This window comes from Ranitomeya variabilis, chromosome 1 (genome assembly GCF_051348905.1).
Source record: "Ranitomeya variabilis isolate aRanVar5 chromosome 1, aRanVar5.hap1, whole genome shotgun sequence".
Lineage (NCBI taxonomy): Eukaryota > Metazoa > Chordata > Amphibia > Anura > Dendrobatidae > Ranitomeya > Ranitomeya variabilis.
This window is the reverse complement of record NC_135232.1, coordinates 776,035,230-776,060,642: the sequence shown is the minus strand read 5'-3', so window position 1 is coordinate 776,060,642 and position 25,413 is coordinate 776,035,230. Positions and strand designations below refer to the sequence as shown.

The 25,413-nt window shown below is 48.3% G+C and overlaps 1 protein-coding gene across 12 annotated transcripts in view; it reads left to right on the top strand.

Annotated features, from left to right (window-relative positions):
* Positions 1–309: 309 nt before the first annotated feature.
* MBD3 (methyl-CpG binding domain protein 3) overlaps positions 310–25,413 on the top strand; it is a 42,376-nt gene continuing 17,272 nt past the window's right edge. The window contains exons 1-4 of one of the 12 annotated variants that reach the window (XM_077272029.1): positions 399–797; positions 8,719–8,778; positions 15,854–15,913; positions 23,876–24,035. In XM_077272029.1, the coding sequence (XP_077128144.1) occupies positions 730–797; positions 8,719–8,778; positions 15,854–15,913; positions 23,876–24,035 (348 nt within the window). In that variant the 5' untranslated portion in view covers positions 399–729. Of the gene's footprint in view, positions 840–1,034; positions 1,052–8,718; positions 8,779–14,437; positions 14,482–15,853; positions 15,914–23,875; positions 24,036–25,413 lie in introns of those variants that run through there. The other 11 variants (XM_077272021.1, XM_077272075.1, XM_077272057.1 and 8 more) reach the window with 11 other exon arrangements.

The following is a 25,413-nucleotide window of genomic DNA, read 5'->3' as shown; positions in this document are numbered from 1 at the left end:
TGTGGTGGAGGACCTCCTCCTGGCCTGCTCTATGGTGTACAGGCTCAGACTGTGGTGGAGGACCTCCTCCTGGCCTCCTCTATGGTGTACAGGCTCAGACTGTGGTGGAGGACCTCCTCCTGGCCTCCTCTATGGTGTACAGGCTCAGACTGTGGTGGAGGACCTCCTCCTGGCCTGCTCTATGGTGTACAGGCTCAGACTGTGGTGGAGGACCTCCTCCTGGCCTCCTCTATGGTGTACAGGCTCAGACTGTGGTGGAAGACCTCCTCCTGGCCTCCTCTATGGTGTACAGGCTCAGACTGTGGTGGAGGACCTCCTCCTGGCCTGCTCTATGGTGTACAGGCTCAGACTGTGGTGGAGGACCTCCTCCTGGCCTCCTCTATGGTGTACAGGCTCAGACTGTGGTGGAGGACCTCCTCCTGGCCTTGCTGTTCTGCCTCCTGTAATGGCTGAGACAGACAATTGCTGTTTTGATTAACAATGAAGTGAAATGAGCGCGTACAGTCACGTGGCCTGAGCGCAATTTACTGCCCAAGTGTCGCGATATTTGGACGATTCCATGACCTGCTTGTAACAATAGTGGTCGCGCATTCATGTTCGCCCCCACGATACTCTGTGCAACCAGCGTGTGTATCAGCGTCTGCAGCAGACAAGCAGTCAGTACGTGCCGGTATCGGCGGAGGGATAGGCGCGGTGGATACCCCCGAGAGTGACCGGACCGGCGGCGGAATGGACAGGAAACGCTGGGAGTGCTCGGCTCTGCCACAAGGCTGGAAAAAGGAAGAGGTGACCCGCAGGTCAGGCTTGTCCGCTGGCAAGAGCGATGTCTACTATTATAGGTTGGTTTGCTTTGCTCTAGCGGGGATACACGCCGTTGTAGTGACACGGCCAGCAGTGAGAACAGCCCCGACACGGCGGCGCCCCCAGGTGGCGCTGCACGTTACTGCACCGCGCCGTGGCGAGAGGCGGCCGCCGCTAGGGCTTTGTCTGTGTGTCTGTCCTCTGTAACTTGTGCGCTGTCTGCGCGGAGGGGAGAGGACACCAGCACAATGTACGGCCAGGACAGGAGGCTGTTCTCACACTGCGGTTAGCCTCCATGTGTATGACCCCAAAGCCAGGATTCAGACGGCACCAGCGACTGCGTTATTCCGTGCAGCCCTGCCGCGTGTGGCCTCCAGTGGGGCCGGCGGGGAGGCCACGGGAGGTTACGGTTGTGTGTGATGGCTCCTTCGCTGCTTCCATCTGAATCCATTCATTGTTTTAGGAGGGGAGAGTAGGGGTCCTGGGAGTGCGGTGAGACCCCATAGTGACAGAGGGGAGTGAGGAGATCAGGGGTCCTGGGAGTGCGGTGAGACCCCATAGTGACAGAGGGGAGTGAGGAGAGTAGGGGTCCTGGGAGTGCGGTGAGACCCCATAGTGACAGAGGGGAGTGAGGAGAGTAGGGGTCCTGGGAGTGCGGTGAGACCCCATAGTGACAGAGGGGAGTGAGGGGAGCAGGGGTCCTGGGAGTGCGGTAAGACCCCATAGTGATGGAGGGGAGCAGGGGTCCTGGGAGTGTGGTGAGACCCCATAGTGATGGAGGGGAGCCAGGGGTCCTGGGAGTGTGGTGAGACCCCATAGTGATGGAGGGGAGCAGGGGTCCTGGGAGTGCGGTAAGACCCCATAGTGATGGAGGGGAGCAGGGGTCCTGGGAGTGCGGTGAGACCCCATAGTGACAGAGGGGAGTGAGGAGAGTAGGGGTCCTGGGAGTGCGGTGAGACCCCATAGTGACAGAGGGGAGTGAGGAGAGCAGGGGTCCTGGGAGTGCGGTAAGACCCCCATAGTGACGGAGGGGAGCAGGGGTCCTGGGAGTGCGGTAAGACCCCATAGTGATGGAGGGGAGTGAGGGGAGCAGGGGTCCTGGGAGTGCGGTGAGACCCCATAGTGACGGAGGGGAGCAGGGGTCCTGGGAGTGCGGTAAGACCCCATAGTGATGGAGGGGAGTGAGGGGAGCAGGGGTCCTGGGAGTGCGGTAAGACCCCATAGTGATGGAGGGGAGCAGGGGTCCTGGGAGTGCGGTAAGACCCCATAGTGATGGAGGGGAGCAGGGGTCCTGGGAGTGTGGTGAGACCCCATAGTGATGGAGGGGAGTGAGGAGAGCAGGGGTCCTGGGAGTGTGGTGAGACCCCATAGTGATGGAGGGGAGTGAGGGGAGCAGGGGTCCTGGGAGTGTGGTGAGACCCCATAGTGATGGAGGGGAGTGAGGGGAGCAGGGGTCCTGGGAGTGTGGTGAGACCCCATAGTGACAGAGGGGAGTGAGGAGAGTAGGGGTCCTGGGAGTGTGGTGAGACCCCATAGTGATGGAGGGGAGTGAGGAGAGCAGGGGTCCTGGGAGTGTGGTGAGACCCCATAGTGATGGAGGGGAGTGAGGGGAGCAGGGGTCCTGGGAGTGTGGTGAGACCCCATAGTGACAGAGGGGAGTGAGGAGAGTAGGGGTCCTGGGAGTGTGGTGAGACCCCATAGTGATGGAGGGGAGTGAGGAGAGCAGGGGTCCTGGGAGTGTGGTGAGACCCCATAGTGATGGAGGGGAGTGAGGGGAGCAGGGGTCCTGGGAGTGTGGTGAGACCCCATAGTGACAGAGGGGAGTGAGGGGAGCAGGGGTCCTGGGAGTGCGGTAAGACCCCATAGTGATGGAGGGGAGTGAGGGGAGCAGGGGTCCTGGGAGTGCGGTGAGACCCCATAGTGACGGAGGGGAGTGAGGGGAGCAGGGGTCCTGGGAGTGCGGTAAGACCCCATAGTGATGGAGGGGAGTGAGGGGAGCAGGGGTCCTGGGAGTGCGGTAAGACCCCATAGTGATGGAGGGGAGCAGGGGTCCTGGGAGTGCGGTAAGACCTCATAGTGATGGAGGGGAGTGAGGGGAGCAGGGGTCCTGGGAGTGTGGTGAGACCCCATAGTGATGGAGGGGAGTGAGGAGAGCAGGGGTCCTGGGAGTGTGGTGAGACCCCATAGTGATGGAGGGGAGCAGGGGTCCTGGGAGTGTGGTGAGACCCCATAGTGACAGAGGGGAGTGAGGAGAGTAGGGGTCCTGGGAGTGTGGGGAGACCCCATAGTGACGGGTGAGGAGAGCAGGGGTCCTGGGAGTGTGGTGAGACCCCATAGTGATGGAGGAGGGTGAGGAGAGTAGGGGTCCTGGGAGTGCGGTGAGACCCCATAGTGACAGAGGGGAGTGAGGAGAGCAGGGGTCCTGGGAGTGTGGTGAGACCCCATAGTGATGGAGGGGAGTGAGGGGAGCAGGGGTCCTGGGAGTGCGGTAAGACCCCATAGTGATGGAGGGGAGCAGGGGTCCTGGGAGTGCGGTAAGACCCCATAGTGATAGAGGGGAGTGAGGGGAGCAGGGGTCCTGGGAGTGTGGGGAGACCCCATAGTGACCGGTGAGGAGAGCAGGGGTCCTGGGAGTGTGGTGAGACCCCATAGTGATGGAGGAGGGTGAGGAGAGTAGGGGTCCTGGGAGTGCGGTGAGACCCCATAGTGATGGAGCAGGGTGAGGAGAGCAGGGGTCCTGGGAATGCGGCGAGACCCCATAGTGATGGAGGAGTGTGAGGAGAGGAGGGGTCTTGGGAGTGCGGTGAGACCCCATAGTGATGAAGGGGAGTGAGGAGAGCAGGGGTCCTGGAAGTGCGGTGAGACCCCATAGTGATGGAGGGGAGTGAGGAGAGCAGGGGTCCTGGGAGTGTGGTGAGACCCCATAGTGACGGAGGGGAGTGAGGAGAGGGGGGGTCCTGGAAGTGTGGTGAGACCCCATAGTGACAGAGAGGTGTGAGGAGAGCAAGGGTCCTGGGAGTGCGGTGAGACCCCATAGTGATGGAGGAGGGTGAGGAGAGCAGGGGTCCTGGTAATGCGGTGAGACCCCATAGTGACAAAGGGGTGTGAGGAGAGCAGAGGTCCTGGGAGTGCGGTGATACCCCATAGTGATGGAGGAGGGTGAGGAGAGCAGGGGTCCTGGGAATGCGGTGAGACCCCATAGTGACAGAGGGGTGTGAGGAGAGCAGAGGTCCTGGGAGTGCGGTGAGACCCCATAGTGATGGAGGAGGGTGAGGAGAGCAGGGGTCCTGGGAATGCGGTGAGACCCCATAGTGACAGAGGGGAGTGAGGAGAGCGGGGGTCCTAGGACTGCGGTGAGATCTCATAGTGACGGAGGGGAGTGAGGAGAGCAGGGGTCCTGGGAGTGCGGTGAGACCCGATAGTGGCGGAGGGGAGTGAGGAGAGCAGGGGTCCTGGGAGTGCAGTGAGACCCCATAGTGACGGAGTGGAGTGAGGAGAGCAGGGGTCCTAGGAGTGCGGTGAGACCCGATAGTGGCGGAGGGGAGTGAGGAGAGCGGGGGTCCTGGGAGTGCGGTGAGACCCCATAGTGACGGAGTGGAGTGAGGAGAGCAGGGGTCCTAGGAGTGCGGTGAGACCCGATAGTGGCGGAGGGGAGTGAGGAGAGCGGGGGTCCTGGGAGTGCGGTGAGACCCCATAGTGACGGAGTGGAGTGAGGAGAGCAGGGGTCCTAGGAGTGCGGTGAGACCTCATAGTGACCAGGCTCCATCTCCTGGTCTGCCCAGTGTCTGGGACGCTCCTATATCCCCCCGACTCTGAGAGTGGTTTCTGTGACACATTGTACTTTATATTAGTGGTAATCTTAAGACAGTATAATTATAACTAATGTTTATTTGTGATAAAATTGGAAATTTCACAAAAAAAATATGGCCTTAAAATTGAGCAATCCCAAACAGTGAATTTTTAGACCCCATACTGTCATCTCACACAATAGAGGTGGTCTGCTGCCCTTTCCATCGATTTACACCTTCTGAATAAGTATTTTTGTAAATACCTGTTGTTGCCACATGTGGCGCTATCATAGCTCCTCGCACAGTCCGCGTCTCATGACCTCGGCTGAAGCGTCACGTTAATTTCTGGATTTCCTGGATTCACCTAGGCGGGACCCAGTCGCACGCACCCCCAATTGGCTGGGCTGTGGGGGTGTTTCTCACCTCTGCTTTCCTTGGCCGCAAGCGCACACTGGATATTGGGTGAAACCTTGTTTTTCATTATTTGTCAAGGAAATTTATATAACATTTTTTGATGAATCTTCAGTTTTGAAGTTTAACAAAAATCTACATTTTTTTTTATTTTTTTTTATTTTACACTAAAATGTTGCTTACAATCTAAGGCTTCTTTCACACTAGCGTCGGGCTCGGCCCGTCGCTGTGCGTAGGGCCGACGTTCCCGACGATAGCGTTGTCCCCGCCGCACAACGGGGGCAGCGGATGCATTTTTCCAGCGCATCCGCTGCCCCATTGTGAGGTGGGGGCGGAGTTCCGGCCGCGCATGCGCGGTCGGAAAAAGCGGACCGTCGTGAGCAAAAAACGTTACATGTAGTGTTTTTTGCTCCTGACGGTCCGCCACTGCACGACGCATCCGTCGTGCGACGTGTGGCAATCCGTCACAATGCGTCGCTTAATGTTAATGGTGAAAAAACGCATCCTGCAAACACTTTTGCAGGATGCGTTTTTTCGGCAAAACGACGCATTGTGACGGAATGCAGTTAACGCCAGTGTGAAAGTAGCCTAACAGGTGACCTTAGCTTGCAGATCAGGGGGCAATTTCTCACCTCAGGTTGCCATGGCAACCATCTGAACCACATGACTGCAGGGTGCCGATGAGATTAGAGGGGGACACCTCTGTTAAATATTTTCTATTGACGCCAGAATGTATGATGGAATCAGATGATCATGATCGGTCATGGTCGATGCAGCAGGATGTCCGCTTTAGTATACAACGGACACCCACTATATTGTCACCTGTAGGGGGCATTCTCTTATTCCTAAGGCCAGCAAAAAGGCATGATGTGCATTCTGGTGCCACCTTGTGGACCTGTGCTTTTAAAGGGGTTCTCCAGACTGTTGAATACTGACATATGATGCACACACTGTTGGGGTATGTGCCGACGATCCGGAAGTGGCAGCACTTTGGATGCGGTGCATGTTCGCTGCATCCAAAGAGCTGCCGTCTATTGATCGCAGGTGACTCCGCATGTGATCACTGAAACGTGCAGATTTTCCGCATCCAATACATTGTATGGGTGAAATCTCTCTTGTATGGGTGAAATTGCCATTCTGCAGTCTGGAGATGCGCCGCATGTCTATTTCTGCTGGTGAGCCTCAGGCTTTTGAGGACACATAGTGGGCATCGGATTTCTTAAAACCCCATCCACTATGCTGTAACATCTGGCCGCTGCACAAGTACACAGGGTCCCACCCGCAGCATTTACTGATCGTGTGCACATAGCCTTGGGATTTCACTGTATTTCAAGCAGGCAAGTATGTGCAAACAAGGAGTGATATGCCGACTAGATGCCTGCACGTCTGCCATGGAGCCATGTACCGCTGTGGGAGGCTGTATGTAGAAGGAGGCTGAGGAGCCATGTACCGCTGTATGTAGAAGGGGGCTGAGGAGCCATGTACCGCTGCGGGAGGCTGTATGTGGAAGGGGGCTGAGGAGCCATGTACCACTGCGGGAGGCTGTATGTGGAAGGGGGCTGAGGAGCCATGTACCGCTGTATGTAGAAGGGGGCTGAGGAGCCATGTACCGCTGTGGGAGGCTGTATGTAGAAGGGGGCTGAGGAGCCATGTACCGCTGTGGGAGGCTGTATGTGGAAGGGGGCTGAGGAGCCATGTACCGCTGTGGGAGGCTGTATGTGGAAGGGGGCTGAGGAGCCATGTACCGCTGTGGGAGGCTGTATGTGGAAGGGGGCTGAGGAGCCATGTACCGCTGTGGGAGGCTGTATGTGGAAGGGGGCTGAGAAGCCATGTACCGCTGTGGGAGGCTGTATGTAGAAGGGGGCTGAGGAGCCATGTACCGCTGTGGGAGGCTGTATGTAGAAGGGGGCTGAGGAGCCATGTACCGCTGTGGGAGGCTGTATGTGGAAGGGGGCTGAGGAGCCATGTACCGCTGTATGTAGAAGGAGGCTGAGGAGCCATGTACCGCTGTATGTAGAAGGGGGCTGAGGAGCCATGTACCGCTGTATGTGGAAGGGGGCTGAGGAGCCATGTACCGCTGTGGGAGGCTGTATGTGGAAGGGGGCTGAGGAGCCATGTACCGCTGCGGGAGGCTGTATGTGGAAGGATGCTGAGGAGCCATGTACCGCTGCGGGAGGCTGTATGTGGAAGGGGGCTGAGGAGCCATGTACCGTTGCGGGAGGCTGTATGTGGAAGGGGGTTGAGGAGCCATGTACCGCTGCGGGAGGCTGTATGTGGAAGGATGCTGAGGAGCCATGTACCGCTGCGGGAGGCTGTATGTGGAAGGGGGCTGAGGAGCCATGTACCGTTGCGGGAGGCTGTATGTGGAAGGGGGTTGAGGAGCCATGTACCGCTGCGGGAGGCTGTATGTGGAAGGGGGCTGAGGAGCCATGTACCGATGCGGGAGGCTGTATGTGGAAGGGGGCTGAGGAGCCATGTACCGCTGCGGGAGGCTGTATGTGGAAGGGGGCTGAGGAGCCATGTACCGCTGCGGGAGGCTGTATGTGGAAGGATGCTTAGGAGCCATGTACCGCTGCGGGAGGCTGTATGTGGAAGGGGGCTGAGGAGCCATGTACCGCTGTGGGAGGCTGTATGTGGAAGGGGGCTGAGGAATCATGTACCGCTGTGGGAGGATGTATGTGGAAGGGGGCTGAGGAGCCATGTATCGCTGCGGGAGGCTGTATGTGGAAGGGGGTTGAGGAGCCATGTACCGCTGCGGGAGGCTGTATGTGGAAGGGGGCTGAGGAGCCATGTATCACTGCGGGAGGCTGTATGTGGAAGGGGGTTGAGGAGCCATGTACCGCTGTGGGAGGCTGTATGTGGAAGGGGGCTGAGGAGCCATGTACCGCTGTGGGAGGCTGTATGTGGAAGGAGGCTGAGAAGCCATGTACCGCTGTGGGAGGCTGTATGTAGAAGGGGGCTGAGGAGCCATGTACCGCTGTGGGAGGCTGTATGTGGAAGGGGGCTGAGGAGCCATGTACCGCTGTATGTAGAAGGAGGCTGAGGAGCCATGTACCGCTGTAAGTAGAAGGGGGCTGAGGAGCCATGCACCGCTGTATGTAGAAGGGGGCTGAGGAGCCATGTACCGCTGCGGGAGGCTGTATGTGGAAGGGGGCTGAGGAGCCATGTACCACTGCGGGAGGCTGTATGTGGAAGGGGGCTGAGGAGCCATGTACCGCTGTGGGAGGCTGTATGTAGAAGGGGGTTGAGGAGCCATGTATCGCTGCGGGAGGCTGTATGTAGAAGGGGGCTGAGGAGCCATGTATCGCTGCGGGAGGCTGTATGTAGAAGGGGGCTGAGGAGCCATGTATCGCTGCGGGAGGCTGTATGTAGAAGGGGGCTGAGGAGCCATGTACCGCTGTGGGAGGCTGTATGTAGAAGGGGGCTGAGGAGCCATGTATCGCTGCGGGAGGCTGTATGTAGAAGGGGGCTGAGGAGCCATGTACCGCTGCGGGAGGCTGTATGTAGAAGGGGGCTGAGGAGCCATGTATTGCTGTGGGAGGCTGTATGTGGAAGGGGACACTCATTTTGAATGCATCTTCCCACCTTCTTGTTTTCCCTCTATCTCCACCCCATCCTCCTCTTTGACCGTTTTGGCTCGATATCGCCAGATAGAGAACAAGTAGGTGGGAAAGTGCAGAAGTGGGAAAATACCAATCGACATTCTCTCCCGTTGCAGGCCTCAGTTACAGAAGAACTGTGATACCAAAACGCTCGCAGCCTGTGCTGGTGACAGCAGGTGAGTATTCCAGGTTTTGTTATTTTTACCCTAGTCATGTTAATAATAATGTTCTTATTTAGACTAGATCACCCATTTATCCAAATAATTAACTTTGGCGGCTCTCCATGTATGATGGGGTCCTCCCTCACTAAATTCTCTGCAAATTGGATGCCATCTTCATGGCAGATATTACTATTGATATAGAAGAGACATCAAAACAAACATGTTGTGCCTACAGACTGAGAGACACCCATACATTTGTGAATGGATTCCGTTTACGGCCCACCATGACCTTTTATATGACCTCTGGGCAGATTCCCAGTGACTGACCTATTCTAGCTAGCAGTTGCATTTTGACAGCTGCCGGCCCTTTAATTTATTATCTTGTGAGGACTCACATGTAGCATTCACTACAGAATGCTGCAGCACGTGCAATGGAAGGGTACGTTGGTCGGAAAATACTGTGGGAGGAGTTGTCGCACAAAGTGTGACTGTCCCACAAAAGAGAACATGTAGGTGGGAAAGTGCAGTGAACAGTCATTCTGTGCTGACAACACCTTTAGGCTATGTGCACACGTTCAGGATTTATTGCAGAAAATTCCTGAGAAAAACCTGAAATTTTCTGCAAAAAATCTGCATGCGTTTTTTTGCGCATTTTTACCCCGGTTTTGGTGTGTGTTTTTTCCAGACATTTCCCAATGCATTATATAGTGGGAAATCTGCAAAAAACCCACAAAAGTAATGAACATGCTGCGTTTTTTTCGCGGGAAAAAAAAATGCATCATGTGCACAAAAATTGCGGAATTCATTCTAAATTATGGGATGCTTAATGTATGCTTTTTTGCGGTTTTATAGCGAAAAAACACGAAAAATCAGCAACGTGTGCACACAGCCCACAATGAGTTTTTGGTGAGTTTTTTTTTTTTTTTTAAGCTGCTTAGCTTTGAAAATATGTAGGTAACTTACTTTATTTAACTCCTTTCTGACATGTGCCATGATAAAATACGCACATGTCAGTTACCCATGTTTGGTGCGGGCTCCGACACTGAGCCCGCTCCTTTCCGGGCACATGGCAGCTGATCTATACAGCCTGCGCAGGGGATCAATTCAGACAGTACACATACAAGGGCGGACACTGAGCGTGTAACAGCGCGATCGCACAACGTATGCCTGGGATTACAGCACCGACCAGCTCAGTGTGATGCTGATGGGAGGGGGGTGACAGTATAACTGAGGAGGCAGGGATTTCTTCCAAGCACCTCACGGAAGAAATCATTAATAAATTATACATCAATTTCTCAATGTGTACAGCACATCTATTAGACATACAGGCAATACTTGTTTAACTATTCAGTTACCTGTGTGCCCATAGTAATAGCTCAAAATCGTCCAGGTGGTGACAGATTCCTTTTAATGGATGGAAAAGAATGAGGCAGAAAATCTGCATCATCAAAAAGAGAACCTGGCAGCTCAATTTTGTAAAGTAAAGACATGACTGTATTGGTGCTGTAATACTGATTACATTGATACCTTTGGTGATGAAATCAGATTTTTTTTTTTGGTTCTTGTAAATCAGCATTTCCAGTTTTCTGCTAGTTAGATTTCGGTGCACAGGGGTCGGACTGTGCACTGGGTCTCTTCCTCCTGGTCTATGATTCCCCGGCCCCTCCAGTTCACTGTTCATTCACAGAGTGGAGGCAGGTGGGGGGCTGGGGAATAGACAGGGAGGAGAAGACTCAGTGCACAGTCCGACCCCTGTGCACCGAAATCTAACTAGCAGATAACTTCAAATAGTGATGAAAGAAGAACCACAGAGTCTATTTCTTCACCAAACGTGTGAATGTAATTGGTATTACAGCCATGTCTTTACTTTACATTCCAAACTGGCGCTGATAGGTTCTCTTTAAGTAACAGAACTGTAGAGTGAGGTATTTGAGTACTGTGAAATTACCAGGCAGCTGAGGCTGAGCCTTTCTTCCAGCTAGTCTCCTTTGGGCTTGGACTTTTGTCTCTCATCTGAGTTGCCACCTAAAAGTATAAAGATAAACCTCTGATCTGAAAATAAAATTTGCAATTTAAAACGGTCTTCCTTCTAAGATTAGAAAAGAAAAGATGGCTGACGTTAAAGGGATTATATTTCAAGAAATAGTCAACTCTAGCCTCCTTTTCTTAATGTACTTCCCTACTACCTCCTATGCTCCAAAAGAAGAAAGTTAGGTGTGGAATAAGTCAGATTGAGTCTCGAAACGATACCAATATCAAGACTGACAAACAGAAATCAGGTGTGCACAGGTGCTTACTAAGAGTAGCCATCTCTACATAACTAACAAATAAAGCAGCACTCTAGCGCTACAGCATGAATACATAAAATATAATACGAAATGTGAATAGGAAAAATTGAGAACACTTAGCCCACATATTGATCAAGAAATCTCAATTTTTCCTATTTTCTAGAGAAGTAATGCAATTCAAATGTTGTATATTTCATGGATTCATGCTGTAGCGCTAGAGAGTGCTACTTTATTTTATTAGAAAGGATTCCTTACCTGAAGAGATTTTAGAAGCCGGGGACTGAAGGGAAATCTGTCATTAGTCGTTCTGCCCAATCCATGGGCAATGTGAATCAGATACAGACTGTGCGATTGCTGCCTTCTTGGGACTGTTACAGAATATACATGCTTTGAAAAGCTTTCCTCAGAAACCTTTTCCAGAAACTTTCCTCATTCTAGTCATCCCAAACTTGGTCACTTGGTATCCTGCAATTGAGCGGCGGCCAGTGTCTGATTCATACCGCCCGTGGTTTGGATATCATGAATCTGATGAACGTTTCCCCTTAAAGGGAGTCTATCATCACAGAATGACTGTTCAAACCAAATACAAGTACTTGGTGCGCACTTTCCCCCCCTTTCTTTGATTGACAGCTGTAGCTTCAAGAAGCCAGAGAAGAGTGGAGGTAGATGGAAAACAAGCAGGTGGTAAAGTGTATTTAAATGTTTGTCCACGGCAAGGGTTGACCAAGCACTCTACTTGGTTTAAACAGTCATTCTATGTTGACAGTCCCTTTAATTTTGTCCATGGTTGTTCAGTAAGAGAAGTACTACATTTCTTCAGAAAACATGAAAGAATTGCTTAGCTCAGTAAAAATCACTATGGATGTAGAAGTGATGTTCACCGTTGGAGTTAACCTAAATTGAGTAATGGAGCTTAGTCTGAGTTGACTTAAGACCTAAAAGTGAAGTTGCGCTCTGTAGTGCTAAGGCATGTAAATATGAAATGTATAACATATGAATAGCATTGCTGCTCTAGATAAAAAGACAAAAATGGAGATACTTAGCACATAATTTGGCCAATTCATGCATGCCCATCAGACAACGACAAGGTGGTTTACTGGGAACCAGTATAGTGTGAACACCTCTTAGGCTAAAGTCTGAATTTATGGATACCATAGGTAGAATCTTGCTGCAGTTAGAACCGCCACAGACTGTCCATATTTACATGCCTCAGCACTACAGAGTGCAACTTTATTTTTTTATGTTTAGAGATGGCTACTTATAGTTCGCACCTATTCACACCAGTTTTCTGATTTGGATGTGCCAGTAAGTCTCTTGTTATTTGACTTAAGACAACTAATGAATGTGGAAGGCAAAATATCAGATTTTTACCCGAGTGTCAGAAGAGATTTTTCCAAAGCACGAATCTTTTAAAATCCATCAGGGTAGGACTCAAAATCAATTTTGTAACCAACCTCCAAGCAATGTTAAGAAGATCACCTCCATTCTCAAGCACAGTTCCCTAATCTCTGGCATTCAGAAACTCCTGGCCCTAGGCATTCTCTACAGACTAATCTAAACCGGAATCTTGACATTACTCTTGTCTCTTGTTTGTGAAAAAAAACGGGGAACTTCCAGAATAATAAGTCTTCAACCACGGAACCTGTTCTTTGTTCAAGACTGAGTACGTAAATGTCACAATTACCTACGCGGGACTCCGACCCCGTGTATTTGTCAATGTGTTTTGAAGTTACAAGCTTTATCAGGACTAAACCACACCATGGTTGTCCTGAAGGAGTCTGACTTTGAAACACGTTGACAGGCTAAATTCACACTAGGAGTTTTTGCAGCGGTTTTTGATTTATTTATTTTTTTTATGCAAATTTTCAGCTGCATTTTACAGGACCAGCCAAGGCTAAAGGTACCGTCACATTAAGCGACGCTGCAGCGATAGCGACAGCGATGCCGATCGCTGCAGCGTCGCTGTTTGGTCGCTGGAGAGCTGTCACACAGACCGCTCTCCAGCGACCAACGATGCCGAGGTCCCCGGGTAACCAGGGTAAGCATCGGGTTGCTAAGCGCAGGGCCGCGCTTAGTAACCCGATGTTTACCCTGGTTACCAGCGTAAAAGTTAAAAAAACAAACAGCACATACTCACCAGCGCGTCCCCCAGCCTCTGCTTCCTGACACTGACTGAGCTCCGGCCCTAACAGCACAGCGGTGACGTCACCGCTGTGCTTTCACTTTCAGTTTAGGGCCGGCGCTCAGTCAGTGTCAGGAAGCAGAGGCTGGGGGACGCGCCGGTGAGTATGTGCTGTTTGTTTTTTTAACTTTTACGCTGGTAACCAGGGTAAACATCGGGATACTAAGCGCGGCCCTGCGCTTAGTAACCCGATGTTTACCCTGGTTACCAGTGTAAAATATCGCTGGTATCCTTGCTTTTGCTGTCAAACACGGCGATACACGGCGACCTAGCGACCAAATAAAGTGCAGACCTTCTAGCAGCGACCAGCAATTTCACAGCGGGATCCAGATCGCTGCTGCGTGTCAAATACAGCGATATCGCTATCCAGGTCGCTGCAACGTCACGGATCGCTGGCGATATCGCCTAGTGTGACGGTACCTTAAATTTCAGAAATCTCATACACACACTTTTTTTTTTTTTTTTGTCATCAGGACTTTGTGCTTTGCATGGTTTTTAATTACAATTTGGCAATGAATGCAACTGATCCTTAACTTTAAGATGGCTAAAAATTTACTTTTAATAAACTATTTAATAAGATAAGATTGTCTGTTTGCATGTTTTTTTGCACAATTGATCATGTCACTTTTTCAGTGTTTTTCACCCATTGAACTGAATGGATGGTAAAAAAAAAAAAAACACTGCAAAGACACAGGTATCAGGTCTTGCTGCGTATTTTGTGCCAAAACCTGATTCTATAGAATAGTACTAAGCACTAAACTTTAGCAGCATGCTGAAGAGACAAATCTAGGATGCCAAAACTGCAGCAAGAAAGAACAAGGAAAACATGCTTTTTTGCTGCAGGAAAAAAAACGCTGAAAAAACTTCTAATGTGAACTTACCCTTACCCAGTTTTGAATATCCTTTGGTTCCTGGATCCTTGGAAGTTCAGCCGCGGCAGTATGTTGAATCCTCGTGCATGCCTCAGCAGGTGATACTAGACGCCATATTTGGGTTGTCACACATACGACCCCATCAGGTGAGCATGTAATACTTGGGTAAGACCCTATTCATTTGCTGCGTTCTTTTATAGCATTAGATCGGTGTGAAGTGACAGGTGGATGGAAGCTCTGCGAATCTACGGTACCTTTCAGGATCCCTGGTGTAGCATTTGATTAGCGGCACTGGTGCGATCTCAACATTGCATTGTGACACAGATGACGTGGCGCCAGCCCAAGCAATGAAAAGTTACATCGGGGATCGTGGAAGGTAAGAGATGTGCAGCACTCCTGTCCAGCGGTCACAGAATACTGATCTGGCCGATGGACCAGTGTCCTGTGAATTGACCAGCTCAACTCTACTTGTTTTGGCATGTCCCCTTTTGGTGATGTTGATTTGAGGAACTAGATTTCTACGTATTGGTAATTCATTTTCTAGGCACCCTCCACCACAGCATGGATATTCCCTCTGCTCGGGATGTTTTCCGTGAGGTCAGATGCTTTAATACTTATTTAGAAATACACTAACGTGGGGAGAGTGTATGTAAACTGTTTAGCACATATTCATAAAGACTGGCATTTTGTACACCAATCTTTAACGAGGGACGTGCAGGAATAAGGTGCGACAACTTCTAGAGGTGCAGTGATTCAGCCCATCTTATCAGTGGCATGTGTCTGTCTGCAGATATATTACTTCTGTCAGGGGCACATTTCTGGCACAAGAAACGCTGTCCCTTACCTTGAGTTTGACTGACAGATGTAGTCATGCCATGTGCCTCCCCAAATTCTGGCAGAGCTCTTTGAAACTGGCGGGAAAATGCCAAAAATACTTGGGAAAGTAATCAGTTTCTTAATCGGTGTCATGTCATGAGCCATCAGAGCTCCAGTAGCCATAAGTTCTCCACTGCCTGCTCATAAGTTAGGGTCCATGAACACATTACCGTACATGGTGGGTCCTCTATCCAGAACAGGTGAATGAAACGAAGCTGGCTTCTGCTGCTAAGCAGCCATGTAACGCGACAGGCTTAGGTTAGGCACCCAATGGAAATGGATGCATAATTCAGTTATCAAGCTGCACATTTAGATGGTAGAAATGAACGTGACTGAACTATGTCGCACTGTGACTGACAGAACTTATTCAGTAAACGTGACTGAACTATGTCGCACTGTGACTGACAGAACTTGTTCAGTAAACGTGACTGAACTATGTCGCACTGTGACTGACAGAACTTGTTCAGTAAACGTGACTGAACTATGTCGCACTGTGACTGACAGAACTTGTTCAGTAAATGTCAGAAGGGCTCACAGTCGTGCTCACATTTTCATTAGAAGCCAATTTATCTTTTACTATATTTCTTGGAGTACCCGTGGAAAAATCCACACAAACACAAGAGCATGTTTCCCTTAGTTGGATTTAAATCCAGGAACCCAGTGCTGCAAGGCAATAGTGCTAACACGCATTCACATTAACAAAAAACTGCACTACTTTAATCCCCATAGTTACTCCCTTAGGTTAGTTATAAAAGCTATTAAATTGATTTGTGGGTCAGTTTAAAAAATTCAAGGGTTGTGGCCTAAACATAAACATTACAGGGGACATGGATGGGGAGAAAATACCAATCAGGCATTCTCTCCCGTTGCAGGCCTCAGTTACAGAAGAACTGTGATACCAACAAGCTCGCTGCCTGTGCTGGTGACAGCAGGTGAGTATTCCAGGTTTTGTTATTTTTACCCTAGTCATGCTCCTGGTAATGTTCTTATTTGGACTAGATCACCTATTCAAATAAATAACTATAGCTGATCTCCATGTAGGAGGGGGTCCTCCCTCACTAAATTATCTGCAAATTGGATGCCATCTTCATGAGATACTACTATTGATAGCAGAGACATCAAAACAAACATCTTGTGCCTGCAGACTGAGAGACACCCATACATTTGTGAATGGCTTCCATGTACCACCCACCATGACCTTTTATATGACCTCCAGGCAGATTCTCGGTGACCAAAGTGTTATAGCTAGCAGTTGCATTTTGATAGCTGCCGACCCTTTAATTTATTACTCTGTGAGGACTCACATGTAACATTCACTCCAGAACACTGCGGCTCATGCAATGGATGGGTACGTTGGTCCGAAATAACCATGGGAGGAGTTGGCACACAATGTGTGACCGTCCCACAAAAGACTGCAGCAGAGTCTCCAGTGATGTCTACGCCCCGGCCCAGTGTCTCCAGTGATGTCTACGCCCCGGCCCAGTGTCTCCAGTGATGTCTATGCCCCGGCCCAGTGTCTCCAGTGATGTCTATGCCCCGGCCCAGTGTCTCCAGTGATGTCTATGCCCCGGCCCAGTGTCTCCAGTGATGTCTATGCCCCGGCCCAGTGTCTCCAGTGATGTCTATGCCCCGGCCCAGTGTCTCCAGTGATGTCTATGCCCCGGCCCAGTGTCTCCAGTGATGTCTATGCCCCGGCCCAGTGTCTCCAGTGATGTCTATGCCCCGGCCCAGTGTCTCCAGTGATGTCTATGCCCCGGCCCAGTGTCTCCAGTGATGTCTATGCCCCGGCCCAGTGTCTCCAGTGATGTCTATGCCCCGGCCCAGTGTCTCCAGTGATGTCTATGCCCCGGCCCAGTGTCTCCAGTGATGTCTATGCCCCGGCCCAGTGTCTCCAGTGATGTCTATGCCCCGGCCCAGTGTCTCCAGCGATGTCTATGCCCCGGCCCAGTGTCTCCAGCGATGTCTATGCCCCGGCCCAGTGTCTCCAGCGTTGTCTTCCCCCCCACCCGTGTCTCCAGTGTTGTCTATGCTCCCCGCCCTGTCACATGTCACACCTAAGAGTAGCAGCTCCAGCCATCACCTTAGGGGATATTTAATTACCAGTAAAAGTTTGACCAAATATATAACACGATCATAATCAAGTTGATACCCCAGATCAGGACCCCAAAAGGAAGAAATATCCAAATGGCCCTTTGCAGAAAAAAGGTTCCCCATCCTTGCCCTGTAGGTTGTAATTAGCAACAGGTATCTGTCGGAGCTAGACAATATTTATTTGTGCTAGTTATTTTACTACTATGTTTATTTACCCTGTCTGGACCACTGTTTCCAACACTGACTTATTAATCTCATTTTTACAATTCATGATCATGTTTTGTAATTGCATCATATGAATTTTGAGATGTCATAATTATATTGTAGTCTCTGGAGATGCTGCCGCCTATGCAAATCCATTTTTAATGTTTACTCAGTAAGCCATAATTGTACACATTTGTCTGCCCTTGAATTTGTAGGAGTTAGTATTGGAATTATCCATGCAACTCTCTTCTTATTCCATTATGTCTCTTTGTAAATGGGTTTTCCACTGTATCGATGGCCTATTCTTAGGAAAAGCCAGAAGTAACAGACAGTGGGGGGGCAACACCCAATACCCTCACCAATCTTCTGCAGGTTACAAGCTATGGCAGTGGCCATATGTAGACTGCGATTAGTGCAGAATACCCCTGCACCCCACCATCTGTTGTTGAAGACATGTCCAATCGGTAGTTCATTACACAGGTCAACAAAAAAAATTTTTTTTTCTGGTGTCCAAAATATTTTAATGAATTTGGGGTATTTTTGGGGTGCTGATTCTGAATATGCTATCAGTTTTGCCAGATTGGCTCAAGTTTTTGACATTTTTGGTATCTTATTTATAGCACTTGTTGGTAAATGCGACGCATCATCTCATTAATTTCTTTGGATTAGTACTTGAACTGAGCAGTTCTCAATATAGTTTTGTGTTAATTAGTGTTCTAAAAGTTTGTTCATAGCTTGATTTTTGCACTAACTTTATGTTGTTGTCTGTTTTCCAGTGAAAAGCATGAACTCATCAAGAAGAAGTTGTCTTAACGATCCAGACTCATTCTGTTACATTTGTGGTGAATACACACTGCCAAAACATAGAAGAAACATAACAGACTTGGTAAAAAAAAGTGTATTTTGCCTATTTTGGGGTTATGCTTGGGGACCAAGACAAGTTTTGGGCACCACACATAGTGTGCAAAGCATGTATCGAATTATTACGAAAATGGCGCAAAGGACAAAGAAAAAGCTTCAAATTTGGTGTTCCAATGGTGTGGAGAGAGCCAAAAAATCATCATGATGACTGTTATTTCTGTGCAGTGCAAGTGCAAGGATTCAATAAGCATAAGAAATGAAAATGGGAGTAACATGGAATCTGCAAGAAGGCCTGTCCCTCATTGTGAAGATGTGCCTGTACCTGTGTTTACCATAAATAACAGTCATCATGATGATTTTTTGGCTCTCTCCACACCATTGGAACACCAAATTTGAAGCTTTTTCTTTGTCCTTTGCTCCATTTTCGTAATAATTCGATACATGCTTTGCACACTATGTGTGGTGCCCAAAACTTGTCTTGGTCCCCAAGCATAACCCCAAAATAGGCAAAATACACTTTTTTTACGAAGTCTGTTATGTTTCTTCTATGTTTTGGCAGTGTGTATTCACCACAAATGTAACAGAATGAGTCTGGATCGTTAAGACAACTTCTTCTTGATGAGTTCATGCTTTTCACTGGAAAACAGACAACAACATAAAGTTAGTGCAAAAATCAAGCTATGAACAAACTTTTAGAACACTAATTAACACAAAACTATATTGAGAACTGCTCAGTTCAAGTACTAATCCAAAGAAATTAATGAGATGATGTGTCGCATTTACCAACAAGTGCTATAAATAAGATACCAAAAATCTCTAAAACTTGAGCCAATCTGGCAAAACTGATGACATATTCAGAATCAGCACCCCAAAAATACCCTAAATTCGATGAAATATCTTTGGCACCAAAAATGCTGTTGACCAGTGTTATTGGTGTAGTGGAAAACCACTTTAAGGCTACGGTCACACGATTAGTATTTCACATCAGTATTTGTAAGCCAAAACCAGGAGTGGGTGATAAATGCAGAAGTGGTGACGTGTTTCTATTATACTTTCCCTTTGATTGTTCCACTCCTGATTTTGGCTTACAAATACTGATGTAAAATACTAGTGTGACTATAGCCTAAAACTGAGAAATTATAAATTCTTCTGTATGTGTTCCAAGAGACCATACGTTTACCCCTTTCTTTTCCTTTTCACCAGTGTCTTCCTGTAAAGGAAACCAGTACATCTTAAATGGCAGACTGCTTAATATCTCTAGCCCCTCTCCCCAAAATGAAGCAGACTAAAGCTGAATTGAGACGTGTGCAGACAGCAATGAACGGACTGGCTGCAATCACCTGGATTGTGCCCCACTGCTGTCTGAATTTGACCTTACAGAAGTACTCCTGTCTATAGTTTATTTAATGTGTGTATACGTGCATGTAAGTACGAGTGTAATAATATACTCACCTACAAACCTGGTCAAAATTGTTGGTACCCCTCGTTTAATGACTCAAAAACCCACAATGGTCACAGAAATAACTTGAATCTGACAAAACTAATAATAAGGGTAAGGTTCCACGTTCCGGATTGCCGGCGCTTTGGACGGAGAAAACTCGCGCCGCCCCTTTCTATACGCGTGGTGATTCCGGATGTGTTCATTGCACACATCTGGAATCTCCACACCCCATTCATAGAGCCCTGTGATTTACCTTGCGTCGCCGCAAGGTAAACAGACATGCTGCGTTCTAAAAAGACGCGCCGCATGTCCGGTAACGCAGGGCCGCCGGGTGCGTGTTCGCACGCATAGTGGAGACGGGATTTAAAAAAAAAAAATCCCCTCCACTGTGCTGTAACATCTGGACGCTGTGGATTGAACGCTGCGGTTGTACGCAGCGTTCAATTCGCAGCTAATCCGGATGTAATCCAGACAGTGGACACGCACCCTAATGCTGTGTGCACACGTTCAGGGTTTTTTTCGCTATAAAACGCGAAAAAAACCACATACATTAAGCATCCTATTATTAGAATGCAATTTGCAATTTTTGTGCCCATGTTGCGTTTTTTTCCGCTGTGGAATCGCATTCCGGAAAAAAAACGCAGCATGTTCATTCTTTGTGTGGAATCGTGGCAATTCCGCACACATAGGAATGCATTGATCCACTTACTTTCCGCATGTGGCTATGCCCACCATGCGGGAAGTAAGCGGATCATGTGCGGTTGGTACCCAGGGTGGAGGAGAGGAGACTCTCCTCCATGGACTGGGCACCGTATAATTGTTAAAAAAAAAAAAAAAAATTAAAATAATCATGATATTCTCACCTTCCGTCGTCCCTAGCAGCGTTCACGCTCCTCGCAATGCTTCCGTTCCCAGGGATGCTTTGTGGCAATGACCTGTGATGACGTAGCGGTCTCGCAAGACCGCTATGTCATCTGAGGTCATTGCCGCTAGGCATTATTAGGAACGGGAGCATTGCGAGGAGCGGGAATGCTACGAGGGACGCCGGAAGGTGAGAATATCATGATTTATTATTTTTTTTAATTATTTTTAAAAGATCTTTTTACTATTGATGCTGCATAGGCAGCGTCAATAGTAAAAAGTTGGTCACACCTATCAAACACTGTGTTTGACAAGTGTGAACAACCTGTCAATCAGTTTTGCAAGCAATGCTACAGATCGCTTGGAAAACGCTGGCATTCTGCAAGCTAATTACGCTTGTAAAATGCTAGTGTTTAGTGGGAAAACGCTTGCCAATTCCGCATGAGTTTTACACGCAGCACAGTTGCGGAATTGCCGTGGAAATTTCCGCGGCAATTCCGGACGTGTGCACATAGCCTAAAAGATCTGTGAAAATGAACAAATGACAGACCTTGCTTTTCAACCATGCTTCCACAGAATTTAAAAAAAATATAAATAAAACTCAAATGTGACAAAAGGGACATGTTAAATCAAGTTGTGTCCACTAACTAGTATCACAGGTGTCTACAATCTTGGAATTAGTGAGTGGACCTGTATATAGGGCTACAGATACTGTGCTGTTTGGTGACATGGTGTGTATCACACTCAACATGGACCAGAGGAAGCGAAGGAAAGGGTTGTCTCAAGAGATTAGAAAGAAAATTATAGACAAACATTTTACGGATAAAAGTTATAAGACCATCTCCAAGCAGCTTGATGTTCCTGTGACTACAGTTGCACATATTATTCATGGGACTGTAGCCAACCTCCCTGAACGTGGCCGCTGTAGGAAAATTGATGACAAATCAAAGAGATGGATAATAAAATGGTAACAAAAGAACCCAGAAAAACATCTAAATTAAAGGTGAACTTCAAGCTCAAGGATCATCCGTGTCAGATCGCACCATCCGTCACTGTATGAGCCAAAGTGGACTTCATGGTAGATGACCAAGGAGGACGCCATTGTTGGGAAAAATATCATAAAAAAGCCAGACTGGAATTTGCCAAACTGGTTGTTGACAAGCCACAAAGCTTCTGGGAGAATGTCTTATGGACAGATGAGACAAAAATTGAACTTTTTGGCAAGGCACTATATTCACAGACTGAAAAATGAAGCATATCAAGAAAAGAACACTGTCCCTACTGTGAGACATGGAGGAGTCTCTGTTGTGTTCTGGTGGGTGATGCTTTGCTGCATCTGGCACTATCAGGGGATTCTGTGCTGCCCAGTGTCAGAAAGTTTGGTCTCAGTAGCAGATCATGGGTCTTGCAACAGGATAATAACCCAAAACACTCAGCTAAAAACACCCAAGAATGGCTAAGAGGAAAACATTGGACTATTCTGAAGTGGCCTTCTATGAGCCTTGACCTAAATCCTATTGAGCATCTTTGGAAAGAGCTGAAACATGCCATCTGGAAAAAGCAACCTTCAAGCACGAGACAACTGGAGTAGTTTGCTCTTGAGGAGTAGGCCAAAATACTGTCGAGAGGTGCAGAAGTCTCATTGACAGTTACAGGAATCGTTTGATAGCAGCGATTGCCTCAAAAGGTTGTGCAACAAAATATTAAGGGTACCAACATTTCTGTCCAGACCTATTTCATGAGTTTTATTTTTTTTTATTTTTTTTTTTTAATTCTGTGGAAGCTTGGTTGAAAAGCAATGTCAGACTTCCATTTGTTCATTTTTCATTGATTTATTTATTTATTTTTATTTATTATTTTTGTCAGATTCAAGTTATTTCTGTGACCATTGTGGGTTTTTCTGTCATTAAGCGAGGGGTACCAGCAATTTTGATCACGTGTTCTTCTCTTCGCGGTGACGTCACCACAATTGCGACTAGGCGTCTGTCTCTATGCGTGAGCCGAAGGTCTCTTACAATGACAGCCTATAAGGCCTTGTTGTGATGCTCCATAGGCTTGCATTATACAAGTCATTTTCGGGTCACACAGCGCCCAGTGTGACCCGGAGGAATCTGCAGAGCAGTGACGTAAATCGGAAGAGAGCTCTAAATACCAGAGAGAGCAGCAGTAGAACAGTATATTAATACACTCCTACTACACTCATAGTGTAAATTCACCCTTAGTTAAGAACACATGTCTGCTGATAGCTTGTCTCTATTGGACATTGAAACCAAAAGCAATGAACTGGAATATGCAGCGTTCACACTGGCCACTAAGCCGACAAAATCCAAGACAAAACCCAAATTAGTATATAACTACAGCAGTAAATAGCAATAGTGCATGAAAATATAGGGTACTTGGTTAACATAATTTTGATAAAAAATACGGTAAAGCCATCCCACCACGTCACGGTGACTGTATTCTCGATGGTCCTAACCTCTAATGTTAAAACCTCAACATGTGTCTAATGACGTATGTGTGAATAAGGGCTGAGAAGGACCGCGGCCCCCGACTAATGGACACCCAGCAGTGGGGAGCTTTTTAAATGTAATGTCCAGCTCAAAGTAAAGGAAGGTTATGCCCCTATTTGCACAGTGTTCAACAACTGATTTAGGATGTATTGGGCATTGCCTGCTATTTGGGAAGCCCCTATTCGCATTAGATAGGCATCAAGTGGGTGAGTTAGGCTGACTTTTCTCTAAGGGGACCCGAAGACAGCTGGCTGCAGAGAGTGCTTATTCCGTCACCCCAGAATGTATTTCAGGATTTTATGGAAAATCGGACCGGGATCTAAGAAGTATCGTTTCTCCTTGCGGAGAGTGACATGCCAAGATGAGGAGACTTAAAGCCGCAATGCTCCTCTGGTAAATATGCAAATTGTCTCTTCAGAGAGGAAGAAGACTAGAACTCTAGTGCCAACTATTGGAAGTAGCAATCCTAAAAGTTGACCTTTTAACTAGCCTTGTCACACAACTAAGGATAAAAGCCAAACCAGATTTGCAGACACTGTGTTTCGGGGTACTGCCTCTCATCAGATCCTGGTCAGACACGTCTTATATCCAAACCAGATCTCACTCTTTGCACTGACGAGGGGCAGTACCCCAAAACAGTGTCAGCAAATTGAGATTCTGGTTTGGCTTTTATCCTTACTTGTGTGACAAGACTAGTTAAAGGGTCAACACTGACTGGTAGAATTGCTACTTCCAATAGGTGGCACTAGAGTTCTGGTCCTCTTACACTCTGAAGAGACAATTTGCATGGAAAATCTGACACACAGTAGGGGCAAGTTTAACTTCTTTTTACTAACTTTTTCATTTCTAGCTTTTATGTTCCCTTTTACAATAATTAATTGAAGTCAAACTAGGAAAACGATTTTCAGTCTTGCCTTCATTTTCAGCCCAAGTGGTAAGAAGTTCCGTAGTAAGCCACAACTGGCACGATACCTTGGAAACTCCATGGACCTAAGCACATTTGACTTTCGGACTGGGAAAATGCTGATGAGCAAAATCAACAAGAACCGCCAACGTTTGCGATACGATGGACTAAATCAGGCTAAGGTAATTTAGTTAAATCTTAGGAGTACCAATTTGAAATCAAAGTATTTGCTACCTAATTATTATTATTATTTATTGTTATAGCGCCATTTATTCCATGGCGCTTTACATGTGAAGAGGGGTATACATAATAAAAACAAGTACAATAATCTTGAACAATACAAGTCATAACTGGTACAGGAGGAGTGAGGACCCTGCCCGCGAAGGCTCAAAATCTACAAGGGATGGGTGAGAATACAGTAGGTGAGGATAGAGCTGGTCATGCAGCGGTTTGGTCGATCGGTGGTTACTGCAGGTTGTAGGCTTGTCGGAAGAGGTGGGTCTTCAGGTTCTTTAAGATTTCGATGGTAGGCGAGAGTCTAGAGGGTTCCAGAGTAGGGGTGATACGCGAGAGAAATCTTTTAAACGATTGTGGGAAGAGGAGATAAGAGGGGAGTAGAGAAGGAGATCTTGTGAGGATCGGAGGTTGCGTGTAGGTAAGTACCGGGAGACGAGGTCACAGATGTATGGAGGAAACAGGTTGTGGATGGCTTTTACGTCACGATTAGCGTTTTGTACTGGAGTCTCTGGGCAATGGGGAGCCAGTGAAGGGATTGACAGAGGGGAGAGGCCGGGGAATAGCGGGGGGACAGGTGGATTAGTCGGGCAGCAGAGTTTAGAATAGATTGGAGGGGTGCGAGAGTGTTCGAGGGGGGGCCACAGAGCAGGAGGTTGCAGTAGTCAATGCGAGAGATGATGAAGGCATGGACTAGGGTTTTTGCAGATTCTTGGTTGAGGAATGAACGGATTCGTGAAATATTTTTGAGTTGAAGTCAGCAGGAAGTGGAAAGGGCTTGGATATGTGGTTTGAAGGAGAGATCAGCGTCAAGGATTACCCCGAGGCAGCGAGCTTGTGGGACTGGGGAGAGTGGGCAGCCATTTACTGTAATGGTTAGGTTCGTTGGGGGGGGTCGCGTGAGATGGGGAAAGATGATGAATTCTGTTTTGTCCATGTTAAGTTTCAGAAATCTAGCGGAGAAGAAGGATGAAATAGTGGACAGACATTGAGGGATTCTGGTTAGTAGGGAGGTGATATCTGGTCCAGAGATGTAGATCTGTGTGGCATCAGCATAGAGGTGATACTGAAAGCCATGAGATTCTATGAGCTGTCCCAGGCCAAAGGTGTAAATGGAGAAGAGCAGGGGCCCAAGGACTGAACCTTGTGGGACTCCGACAGATAGGGGGCGAGGTGAGGAGGTGGTGTGTGAGTGGGAGATGCTGAATGTCCGGTCTGTTAGGTATGATGAGATCCAGGATAGGGCCAAGTCTGTGATGCCAAGAGATGAGAGGGTCTGTAATAAAAGGAAATGGTCCACTGTGTCAAAGGCAGCCAACAGGTCGA